Source organism: Astatotilapia calliptera, chromosome 5, assembly GCF_964374335.1.
Source record: "Astatotilapia calliptera chromosome 5, fAstCal68.1, whole genome shotgun sequence".
NCBI lineage: Eukaryota > Metazoa > Chordata > Actinopteri > Cichliformes > Cichlidae > Astatotilapia > Astatotilapia calliptera.
Genome location: NC_137426.1, coordinates 4,350,897 through 4,363,652, shown reverse-complemented (window position 1 = coordinate 4,363,652; position 12,756 = coordinate 4,350,897). Strand labels below are relative to the sequence as shown.

At 43.2% G+C, this 12,756-nt stretch overlaps 1 protein-coding gene across 3 annotated transcripts in view; it reads right to left on the bottom strand.

Moving 5' to 3' along the window:
• The window catches only part of LOC113021908 (mitogen-activated protein kinase kinase kinase 12), a 31,185-nt gene that overhangs the window by 3,304 nt on the left and 15,125 nt on the right, over nt 1–12,756 (bottom strand). For all 3 annotated transcript variants that reach the window (XM_026166737.2, XM_080301571.1, XM_026166738.2), the window contains exons 2-13: nt 12,144–12,670; nt 9,711–9,894; nt 9,330–9,521; nt 8,535–8,693; nt 6,605–6,763; nt 6,352–6,460; nt 4,435–4,544; nt 3,797–3,913; nt 3,319–3,456; nt 2,525–3,233; nt 445–512; nt 13–313 (exon numbers count right to left, since the gene is read on the bottom strand). In XM_026166737.2, the coding sequence (XP_026022522.2) occupies nt 13–313; nt 445–512; nt 2,525–3,233; nt 3,319–3,456; nt 3,797–3,913; nt 4,435–4,544; nt 6,352–6,460; nt 6,605–6,763; nt 8,535–8,693; nt 9,330–9,521; nt 9,711–9,894; nt 12,144–12,636 (2,739 nt within the window). In that variant the 5' untranslated portion in view covers nt 12,637–12,670. The remainder of the gene's footprint in view (nt 1–12; nt 314–444; nt 513–2,524; nt 3,234–3,318; nt 3,457–3,796; nt 3,914–4,434; nt 4,545–6,351; nt 6,461–6,604; nt 6,764–8,534; nt 8,694–9,329; nt 9,522–9,710; nt 9,895–12,143; nt 12,671–12,756) is intronic.

Below are 12,756 nucleotides of genomic sequence, written 5' to 3'. Positions count from 1 at the left end.
TTTCTGCCTTACCTCATAATTGGGGTCATTTGAGGCGAGCTGCGTCTTGACTTGTTGCAGAATGGCTTCTTTTTCAGACAGACCATCGGAGCCCAGCTGAGTCGGGTCAGACGGGTCAGCAGGAATCTCCGAGCCCTGAGACAGCAGGTCGTCGCTCTTGTCATCCAGTCGCTCGTCTGTGTTGGTGCTGACCACGTCGGGCGTACCGCTGTGGGAGTGGTCAGTAGTGTTGCCCTCCTCACCGTCCGAAACCGATAGGTTCTCTGAGCTAAAGGTCGACAGGGACTGGCATTTGGTGATGCTCACAGGCCGCCTGAAAGGGTACGCAATATGAGAATACGCATTTTAATGAAAATCCGCAAGTATGTTAGTGACCATGGCTAAAGGATAGTACATACAGATATTGATACACAACAAGCAGCGGTATGAAAATGCACTAAGTACCGTCTCCTCGGCAACTCCACTTCACTGTCCACTTCTCCTTCCTCTTCCTCTGATGACACTCCACGTCTCTGTGGAGAAAAAGCATTTTCCAATGTGCTGTAATTAGACTTAATTGAGCTGAGATGTCTGATAAGTCTGAGAATAGATAAAACAATCTCACGCTATTCGGCTAGAACACATAAAACAGACTTTTGAAGGTGCAACCACGTGAGCAGTCAGTGCACAAGAACCAATAACTGACTCCAAATTCATTGGACCGTAATCCCACTGAATTTTTTACTTTTTACTAAGGTTCGAGTTTTTTGTGTTAGTTGTGTTTATCTAAATGAGTTGCACCTAATGGAAAGAAGGAAGTTGCGCTCATTAACGAATATATCTAATCAGCCAATCACATGGCAGCAGCTCGGGGCATTCGGGCCTGTCCAGATGACTTGCCGAAGTTCAAACAGCATCATGTGACTTAAGTGACACGGTTTGAATGTGACACGGTTGTTGGTGCCACACGGGCTGATCTAAGTATTTCAGAAACTGCTGATTTACAGCGATTTTTCTGCACAATCATCTCTCTGCTTCAACCTGATAGGAAGGCAACAGTATCTCAAATATCCACTTGTTACAACCAAGCCATGCAGAAGAGCATCTCTGAATGCACACCACATCAATCCTGGAAGCAGAAGACCACACCATGTGCTAACTCCTGTCCACTGAGATCAGGAAACCGAGGCTGTGATTTGCACACATTCACCAAAAATGGAAAATAGAAGATTGAAAAAAAATGCTCCCACGCCTCAATTTCTGCTGCAATATTTGGATGGTAATGTCAGAATTTAGTGTAAACAACATGAAAGCTTGGATTCATCCCATGTTTACTGATCAAGCAAAAGCAGGATGGGGTGGGAGATATTTTCTGGGCACATATTGGACCCCTTGTACCAACTGAACATCGTTTCAAACCCACAGCATACCCGAGTATTGTTCCTGATCATGACCACATCCTCTGATGGCTGATGGCAAGCTTACGCACCATGTCACAAAGCTCAAATCATCTCAAACTGGTTTTTTAGACATAACAATGAGTTTTACTGTACTCAAATGGGCTTCACAGTCACCAGATCTCAATCTAATAGGCGGTGAAAGGGGGGATTTGGGATGTGCAACCGATAAACCTGCAGTAATTGTGATGCTATCATGTCAATATGGACCAAATCTCTGATCAGTGTTTACAACACATTATTGAATGTATTGCAAAGGACAAAGAAACCTAATCCAAGACTAGAAAGAGGTACCTAATAAAGTGTCCGGTGACTGTATATTGAGCAAAGTAAGGGGAGACACTGTAGCTGAATAAAGAAGAAATTTAAACCAACAGATATTAATGTGAAACCTCAAGTTTTTTCCTGATGTAGTGTTCATGTACATAAATTCAAGTTTTCGGTATTCAAACGCATCTCTTTTCATCACTCAGTAAATCAGAAAATACTACACAGTGGTCCCTTGTTTATCGTGGGAGTTACGTTCTTAAAATAACACGCGATAAGTGAAATCCGCGAAGTAGCCAACTTTATATTTTTACAATTATAGATGTTTTAAGGCTGTAAAACCCCTCACGACACACTTTATAAACTTTTCTCAGACAGGCATAAACATTTTCACACTTTTCTCTCTTGTTGAGATTGTTGTGTTCGTTGGGAAGAAAACTTACAAACATACAGTGCAGCACTTCAGAGTCACACTGCTAGCAAGCAAAGATTTATGTAAATTTGACAAGCTGAACGCATCCTGTACAGGAGGCATGGCACGAGATTGACAATGGACAATCAGGATGCAGAATACAATGCGCTGTAAAAAAAAAAAAAGCATCCAAAAGTGCACAAGAGAAAAAAAAATCAACGAAAACAGCAAGACCGCGAAAGGTGAACTCCTATAATTATAATTCTGAATAGATTAAAGAGCCCTTTGATACAATATGGACAGAAATACTGATATATGTTGGTGTACGTCTGTGCTATTTAGGTTGAGATTTATGGCTCCGAGCTTCAGACAGAAATATGTTGACATACAAGCTGTATTAAATTCTCACCTGACTGCGTGTGACTGCTGCCCTGTAGAGCAGTGCTGAAGGCGTAAGCCGTTGACTTCTGGGCGAGCGTGTAATCACCGTCCCTTCCTCCTTCTCCTCACCTTCGTGGGTGACACGAGTGTTCCCGAGTGCGGACGCCCTGCCCGCCGCTGCTCCTCTGCCACAAGGGGAGTCAGGGCTACTGGAAAAAGGAATAGATGCCGCGTCTTCGCTCGGTGTATCACTGCGTGGAGGCGTTTCTGCCAAGTCATCCCCGCCTACACCCACATCAGGGCCCCGCTCTGGCCCATCAGTCCTTCTGCTCTCTTCCAGCCCAGCTGAGGCGCTCTGACTGCCCGCTCTGTCCAGCCCTGATCTCACCTGGCCTTTCCTCCTGCCCTCGACCTCCAGAGTGGTAGAAATAAGATCGGGGCTGGAGGAGGACATCTTTTTGAGTAGAAGGTCATGCTGTAAGCCCCTGAGGGCTGCGCTGGGGTCTAGACGGTGCTTGCTGGGAACAGACGAGGTTGCATTGATCATTGCTAAAGACGAGGACAGAGTGGCTTTCAGCTGAGCCAGGTCGCCACTGCTGCCTTTTCCAGCCTTTCTGTAGCGAGGTTTTCCTCGGCGTGAGCGACCGGGGGAGGTAGAGCCCTTGTTGGGGATTGTGACCTGGGTCATGGATGAGTCCAGCTTAGGGAGGATGACCTCTGACTTTAGTAAGTCTGGCCTGGAAAGGACAAACACAGACGAATGTTATTAGCAAATTATTGCTATATAAACTACAGGACGAGACATCTTCCTTGTCACCTCACCTCTTGCTGTGCGAGGGCAGTTTCTGAGGTACATTACGTTTCTTCATGAGCTTCTCCATGGAATTGGAGGAGGCTGACTGTCTGGTACTGTGGTGCTTGAAGCAGCCTGGGTACTTCTTGTCCAGTGACTGCTCCCTCCTAATGTTTAAACACAAAGTCAATACCCCTTTAATGGATGTCACTGAGCATAAGAGAGCGGCCTATGACATGCAATAGCCTCGTATGACTATATATGTAATGGCCACTTATGTCACATTTCAGATTCACTTTTCCGTCTTTTATTTACTTCACCGATGCTGATGTATTAAAAAGCTTTTAGGGTATTTTAATAAGTGAAGCCATCAATTTCTTTATATATAATTACTTTATATTCAGTCTGTGCCCTCTACTTTAAAAAATATGGCGTTTTGACATCAGAGGATTTTTTCTGATACACCCTGTAGTCTGCAAAAAGAAAAATTTAAGTTTGTCTTCATACTTAAGCAGCTCCTTCTCTTTGATCTCCAGCTGCAGCATGATAGCATTCAGTTCCATGTAGAGGTTATTGGCTCTCTCCAGCTTCCTCTCGTAGTGTTCTCGGATGTCCAGTGCATGTCTGCGAGGGGAAGAAAGTAGGGGAAGGCTATAAATAGGCAATACTGATACTTACCTACTACACCTAGTATATAGAAACTGATTATTTGCTCTACATTTTGGATTTACATTCTGTTTTCCATTAATCAACCTTTGCTGCTTTCAATATCACTTCCACTTTAATACAGGCTGTGATGTTCACATAAATCCACTATAGCATTAGTTCAGCCACAGTCCCAAATCAGCTAATACCCGTCTCCACATTCAGTTGGCAAATATCATAGAGGGTGTATTCTCACTTGTTAAGCATCTGCAAGCCACTTTACAACCCACCTGTACCCCAGCTCTTGCTTTTCCTGTTGTTTCTGAATTAAAGGCATATCTGCAGTCAGTAAAGTTCACTCTGTTCAGTTCCTACTGCTCTGTCTGCCTCCAGCTTTCCATGTGTTTACACGAAAAACGGTGAAGTTGAAGCCCAGAGCTGCACTGCCAAATATAAACTAATACAGATGATAATATCAATCTTACTGAGGTATATCTTACCTCAGTTCTTCCCTGCGCCGTTTTATCAGCTCCTCGTCCAGCCGGTGAAGACACGTGCCCTCGGACTTAATCTTCTCAAAATGATGTCTCACCTCATCTCTCCACTCCGCCTGGCAGAACACACAAAACACCACATATCCATCAGAACGAGTGCAAGTGCAAATGAACAGTTTATAACATCAGGTAGAAAAACATCCTTGTCAACCTGATAAAATGCTGCACTTGCTATTAAATTTAAAATATACATGCATGTACAGACATTCAAAAACCCAGAGCCACCTTTATTAATAAAGTCACCAGAGGTCAGCAGCCTGTAGTAGAACAGTGGGGTGATCAAACATGCTTCATTGCACATTCACATTTTTTTCCTTTCTTTCTGTTTTTTTTAACTGTTGCATTTATTAGATTTGCACACTTGGAAGATGAAACAGTTCCTGTTTGTCACTGAGATAATTTATATGACTCAAGTTTATGAGTCATGAAAATGAGCTTAATGAAAAATGATTTCAATGCTATGAGTAAACCCAACCTTGATCTTCTACCAAAAAACCCTCATAATTTGCACAGCGACTCGTGTATATATCACTGAGACAAAATCCATTAGGCTATCAGATGATAATCAGTACTGATGGAGCAAAACTGAACAAGAATTGACATGAAAGGCAAAAAACCCCAAACCCCCCCCCACCACAAAAAAATGCAGTACACACTTTTTTTTTGTACACAGTGCAGGATGACAGCTGTTATCTGATACCTGTCATATCAAAGGACAAGGGAAGTCAGATTTATGAGTGTGTGTGTGTACATGCACGTGCATGTGTGTGTATATCTGTGCATAAAGGATGCTCTTCTTATTAAGCTAATGGACTCTCTGCAGTCTCCTGTCTCCAGTCCCCCTCTTTCTCCTCTCTCTCCTTGCTCTCAGCTCCCTACCATTAAACCAATCAATACACTCCAGCAGCAAATACTTCTTTCTAACGTCACAAGAAAAATCCATTATGGGGCAGAGAGGGAGAAACTGCAGAGGGCTGCAGGGGGGGGAAGGGGGACAGGGAGAAATAAAGGATCAAGGATAAGTGGAGAAAATGAAAGAGGTTTATGTTTTGCACCATGAGATATAACCAGAGGGAGAAGCAGTGGATTACTCTAAAAAGGGACAGAAAATCTTATTTATTTTGTGAGTCTGTGTGCACAAGCGTGTCTCATAATTATACATGCTTGAGTTATAAATGGATCCGCATGGCTGAGCAACAACATATCTTCCACACAATTATACATCTGTGATTCTCCTTCATCCAGTTTCGTTTGCAGAGGTCGAATATGTTTGTCGTATCCTTGCGTCTCCACGCGCACTCAGAGGCAGACACCCGGTGCTACTGAATTACACTGTGATATCACGAAGACAGTAAAATGTTTTCTTTATTCCCTGTTACATGCGAGTCCTGATCTACGGTCAGAGACTGAGGAACTCACAATAATATGTTGTGAATGAGAGGACAGGTATTATTAGTGCTCCCATGTGTGCAGCTGCCTGCTCTGGCTGTAGTTATGCAGCACAATGGGAACAAATGCCACAAATGACTGTTAGTGATGCTGGCTGATGTTCGAACAGACATACAGAGCTCATATTCTCAATATTTATTTGGTTTAAAAATAAGCTACAAGGTCTGAATTTTACTGGGTGACCCCAACGTTGTGTAAACTGGCTCTGAAAAATAATGCTTAACAAAAAGGCCCGTCTCTGTGGTCTGGTTCGTATTTCCTTGGGTCAATCTTATAACAATACACCTGTGAGTGCACTGAGAGAGAAGAGAGAGAAGCTAAAAAGAAACGTAAGAAAGCATGTGAGCATCTTCCATTCAGGTCAGATTGTCTGAAGAGAATAATGAAACTATAAAAAGGGCAAAAGAAGCTTACCTGAGACTTAAAGTAAGTTTCTTGTGGGGTTGACAATATATCCGCTGAGGCAATGTCCAGATGCAGGAGAATCTGTCGAAACGAAGGTCTATTTCTGGGCTTGCAGTTCCTGTGAACAGTTTAAATCATGGCTTTATTAGCGTCCCCCTCTGTGTGTGACATTTATTCTTTCCACCTTCTTAAAGCATCTTTCCTCTCAACGATTTTATCTTTTTTCTTCCCTCCAATTTCGTCTCCCTTCACGTCTGCTCACCAGCATTGCCTCAGCAGCAGTTTGAAGCTCTCTGGACAGCTGTCGGGCACGGGCAGCTGCAGACTGTTGTTGCCCACTCCCCAGATGATAGCGGAGGAGTCCACATCCTTGTACGGCACCTCTCCTGTCAACATCTCCCACAGCACAACACCAAATGACCTGCAGAGATACGAGCCATGTTTCTTTCCTCCAGACATTTGGATAAAGATGTGAAGTTGGCAGATAAAAGGCAGCCTCACAGAAATGTCACACTTTTAACTTCCTGTGAGAAGGAAATCTTGCTTTCTGAGCTATTCCAGCACCTGTTTCTGATGGATACCACAAGCAAAAGCTCCAGTGCCTTATAGGGAGTCTTTGATGACTTAAACTTAAAGCGAACCTATAATTCCCCTTATATACTGAATATATAACCAGCCAATCACATGGAAGAAACTCGGTGCATTTAGGGAAGTACTCATAGATTTCAGAAGCTGCAGATCTACTGGATTTTCTCACACAATCGTCTCTAAGGTTTGAAGAGAACTGGCCATGAAAGATAAAATATCTAGCAAGCAGCAGGAGGAAGGAAAATGGGAATTTATTGAAAGAGATTTATTGAAAGATTCTGTCATAAATAAAAAAATACAGCATAGAAAGGCAGAAAAAGGCAGAAAGAAGAGCTTTGAATGACATTCAAGACATCTGGAGAAACGTTTCTGACGACTACTTTTAAAGAAATGACAGAGTATTGATGTTTTTTCTGCTCCTATGTCATCTATGATGTCATTAAAAGTGGCAGTCCTCAACATTACCATTTCAACTCTGGCTTATAAATAAGGATTATGTAGGAAGTTGTGGATCATGTGAACCAGCTCTAATTTTTCTAATGTTTTATGGGATATTTTAATTAATTCTGGAAGAAACAATGTTCGCTAATCATTTTAACGATTCAAGAAATACAGCCGATAAGAGCCATAATAACACTTGTTCCATTACGCTTCACTGTTTCAGTTTAGCACTAGAAGAAGAAGAGAGCGCACCCGTGGGGACGGTAACTAAGGAAAGTCTGTTGCTGGTGATTCTCTGGGTTGCGATGGAGACCGTGTACAATATCCAAGGTGCCAACAGCACCTTAACATAAGGTTAGGTTGGTTTATGATGTTGTGTTTCAAAATGAGTCCTTCCATCTCCATGTTCACGATTTTTTATATTAAAGGAGAATATGTACTGATGATCCCAAGGCACTGCATGTATTTTCCCCTTGGCTTAGAAATTATTTGTGGAAGTCTTTTTCTCTCGACTCGTGAAGAACGTTAAAAACATTCAGGAAATGTATGTCATAACTAAATCAAATATGTACAACACATGTAAATCCTTAACAACAGCCTCTCCTCCCCCGGCACTCCTGTCAGAAACAGTACTGCTAAGCGATTTACATATATTTAAACAAAACTGTGCAGTACACACCCATGTTTTGCTTTGCTTCTACATCAAAAGCTTTTTAATCCTATTTTCACTTCTCTGCTAATGCACTGCTGGCTCTGGGCCAAAGCATCCATAGGCTCGGAAGGTTATTCCAGCCTCTCCTGAGCACTGCAGCATCTGGCAAATCAATTATTAAATTAGCTAGCGTTTCTTTCAGGACACAGAGGAAGACTGGTGGAGGAATACAGTATAGGAGAAAAAGAGAGGCAGAGAGTGTGGAGGGGGAAAAAAAAAAATCAGTGCTCATAAGAGGGCAACCCATCAGAAATAGCAGAGACCCTATAGAATTTCATGTAATGAGATATTGTAATGCTGAAAAGATTGGCTGGGAACAGGATCCTTCACTCTGCACCGTAGTAGACGGCAACTAATGAGATTCTGTGTTGATTTGGTGACAGATAAGAAAACTCTTATGGTAAAATTTCAATAATGCAAAGGGACAGTTCAGAGGAGTTATGACACTCACCAAATATCCACCTTCTCCGAGACCGGTTCATTACGTATGACCTCGGGGGCCATCCAGGCTACAGTGCCAGCAAAGGACATCTTAGTGCTCTTGTCATTGAGCTCCTTAGATGTGCCAAAGTCAGAGATCTTCACTGCATCGTCATAGGTGATCAGTATGCTGGAATGAAACATCCCATCCATCAGGTTTAAACAGTCAGTAATAAAACACATTAGCACTTCATGTTTTGTCAAACCCTGACCAGTGGTGAGGCATTTGGGGACTTTCACATTAATTTCCTCACAAATCATACAAATGATCATAGCTGTTAATTGCAATTAACTAAAGTAGTGGTTCTGAAGCTGTGGTTTGGGATATAAGCATCACAAATCTGAACTTTTTCCCCCACAAAGACAACATGTGACCAGCTCCTTGTACTCTTATACAGCATTAAAGACATTTAACAACCATTAGAATACTTTCTGGGCTTTTCCAAGGGTAGCTGCAAGGCAGAGACCAGCCTCACTAACTTTTGATGCAAACCCAGTATTTTGATTTATAAGAAGTCTGAAATATGACAAAAACCTCTCCTAGTAGGTTTTCAAAGGGTAAAGCATTAACATTTGTGGGTTATTTAAAACAAACAGAATGGAGAAAGACCCACTTCTGTTATTTTTCTTTTAATCTAGAAGTCACTGCATCTCTTTCATTGCTTCTTCACCCTTCCACTGTTTCTATAATGCACTAAAACGTAAATTAAAAAAAAATTAAACTTAGATGTATATATAAAAAGAAAAAGAAAAAGAAAAAGCTCACTTGGGTGATTTGAGGTCTCTGTGGATGATTTTGTGGAGGTGAAGATAGTTCATGCCTCCAGCGATGCCCATGGCCCAGTCCATGAGCAGGGATGGCGTGATCTTCCTCCCTGCTCTCAACACCTCGTACAGCTGTCCCTGGGCGCAGTACTCCATGATGATACAATAACAAGGAGCCTGGGTACAGATACCTCTGACAGAGTAAAGAAAGGTTATGTTTGAATTTGCAATGTTTGCCGTTACAAATGTAGACAAATGAAAGCTTAAGTGCCCAAATGTTCATCTTATTCCATCAAAGAACATTCTTCCTATTCAAAATGACTGAAACCATTATTGATAGCCTCTCTATTTCCACCTAAGCCAAGTGATCACATCTGCTTACTTGAAGGTGATGATGTTGGGATGTTTGAGCTTCCGCAGGTGCTTGATGTCTGTCTCTTTGATGTTCCGCACTTTCTTCACAGCCACTTCCTGGCCGTGCAATCTACCGAGGAAGACGGCGCCCTGGGCTCCGCTGCCCACCCACTGCAGGTCCGATATCTCCTCGAATGGGACTTCCCACTCCTCTGAAGCCAGAAAAAAAAAAGCGCATATAGAAGAAAGGAATGGTTTCACTAATGTCTACTGACATGTTTTGTCATGCTGAATGATGAAACTCTGCTGCAAAATGATGCTTGAAAGTAGCTGCAGGTCTTTGTTTGGTGATGTTGAAAAGTCAGCCTGGCTACCAGACTATGGGACATTTGATGTGACACAGATTAGGCCCCTTGTGTCGTTTGTCTAATATACTTTAAAATCTCAGCAGCTTTTAAACTGATATGTATTCTCTCTAATGAATGAGTAATAGGGACCTTAATGATTCCCTGACAACTTCTCTTTGTGGTTCAAAGTGGGTCGCTGAGACATTGCTACAAGTTTTCAAGGTGACACATCCTCGAAACACTGGGGATCCCCCCACTTTTTGTCTGGTTTGTGTGTTTTTAGCATCCTTACTAAGCGATATATGTGGTAAACATGACATTTGCTAAACATCAGTGTTTACACTGCTGTGTGTAAGTACAGCAAACATAAAACACCAAAAAGACCGAGTATAAACCCAAACCTGCTAACACGTGAAACATCCAGCATCATTACAGTCGCTGGCGTGCTGCAACGAAAGGCTAAACCCGTTAGAGTAAAATCTCAAAACGGAATCCCCAGTTGATATCTTGTTCTGCTGTTGAACCTCACCTTAACCTAAGCCTGGGGTGTGCAGGCAGACAGACATAAAGCTCTAATCTCCTGCGGTTAATTCTCTCTCAGCCTCTTAAATCCTCCTTAGTGCCATTGTGGGGCTGACGCAAAACAGGGGTCCAGCGCTCGGGAGGGGGCTGGAAGAGGGAGGGAATTTCAGAGTCTGAATGTGGATGTATGGTGAACGGGAGGTGGTTGGATAGCACTCGTGTGTGTGTGTCTGTGTGCAAAGAGAAAAGATGGGAGGGGGATTCCCCACCGGTCAGCAGGGGTCCATGTGGCTGAAGACAGACTGTTAATAGAGAGAAGATAGACAGCCTACCCTGCTGCTGTTTTTAACCCGGGGAAAGAAGCTTCAGACACATTTATCATATTAATAAGGATGAAATGAATGATTAATGCCGGTGATTGATTGTGGGCTCAGTCTCTAATGAGCCCCTCAAATTTTCCTCAATAAAGACATGAAGCCACATCTGATAAACCAGAATCTCCGTGTGTCTTTGTTTCATTTGAAACAAAAAAGAGGGGACAATTTAGCGCATTACCAGATACCTTCAGTCCTTCAGAATCAATAGAGGACCAGCTTTTTACAGATATATATTGTTAGTTCCAGTCAATACTGAAAAAAAGAGTCGGTGTTGTTATATAGTGGCTGAGGATTTGGTTACAAAAGGCCCATTTATTTCACTTTTATAATATCCGTTTTGCTCTTATTGGTGTGCGTGAGACTCCCTGTGATGGCGCAGAGAGGAGGGGAACAGCGAGGTGCAGATGGGCTGGGAGTGATAACAGCACGGGATGAAAAGGAGAGGAAGGGAGACAATGAGGGATGGAAAAAGGAGGGGAGGAGAGGGGATACGTGGAAGTCAAATGGATGATAAAACATCAGAAGGCAATAAAGATGAGGAGAAGTGTAAAGCTGCCACCTTGGTGCCTGATGTCTGATGCTCTATTTATTTCATCAACTTTTGTTTTTGGCACCTTATATGACTTTATGCGTTTATGTCAGCGGCAGATATGAAATGTTTCTATTTGCGGACGTGTTTATGTGTGCACGCGTTCATCCTCATGCGTGTGTCAGGTTTGTGTTAATAGAGATGAGAGGCGCAGGGTCAGAGCATGGCCATGCATAATTCATGAGGCAGATTTGGCAGAGGGGTCTCAGGGGAGCCCTGCGCTATTGTAGTGGCTGCACACATAAACAACACAGCGTCACAGGGAGCTAGTTTCACTGTGGGGGTGGTAGTGGGTGGTGGGCACGAGCAGGAAAAAGGATGGGGGGGGAAATATCAGGGGAAAATAAGCCCTTTACAGCTCTGATAGAGTCTCCCTCGCTGGCTGCAGCTCGTTCATGTCAGGAAGGGGTTTGTTTACAACGTGGCCTTTGCGGGAGTCATTTACCTACTGTCTGTTTAATGTAATTAAACTGGGGGATAAGATCAATTAATTAGCATATCAAAGCTTATCATTAAATTTAATTGAGAGCTAGGGGTTGTTTTTTTATTGCAAAAGCAAAAGTGAGAATTCAGGCATATTTGTGTTCAGTCATTTACACTGAAATAAATCTGATGGTTCGACTCACCGTCCAGGTCATGCTTGTGCTCTGTGGAGTAGGCTTTGCCGATCATTGTCCAGACAGGCCGCAGACACCCAAACAACCCCTCCAAAAACCCTCCTCCCCCTCCTGTAGACTGGCACTGTAACCTGGCGTCATTCGCCTGGCTCCTGACCGCACTGCTGTCCATATCCGGTCCCTCTCCCTCCGTCCTTCCAGGACCGCCATCGTGTTCATGGAGTTTCAGGACACTGTTGGCAAAGTGCTCCTGTTGTTCCTCGCAGGGTGTCTGGTTGTGTCCAGTAGTGTGCCCCTCTCTTCCTCCACCCCCAGGTTCCACAGCACCTCCGGTGTCTATGGAGAGGACGTTGCGAAGAACGCACTGGGTTGGGGTCAAGTCCATTTCTGGCGTGCAGGGTGTTTCGGCATCGAGGCGGCGAAAAGACGGAGGATCGGAGAGGGGTGTGTTGAAGCCGGAAAGAGAGGGCGATGGGGCGCGAGGTTCATGCATGAGGGCCATGAGTGACTGTGGTCATCAGAATAACTGAAGAAAACTGGAAAAGAGGGAAAGAAGGGAATTTAAATAAAATAATATGAGTGAAATCAAGATTAAATGAACTCTTTCTGAAAGTTGTCAGTA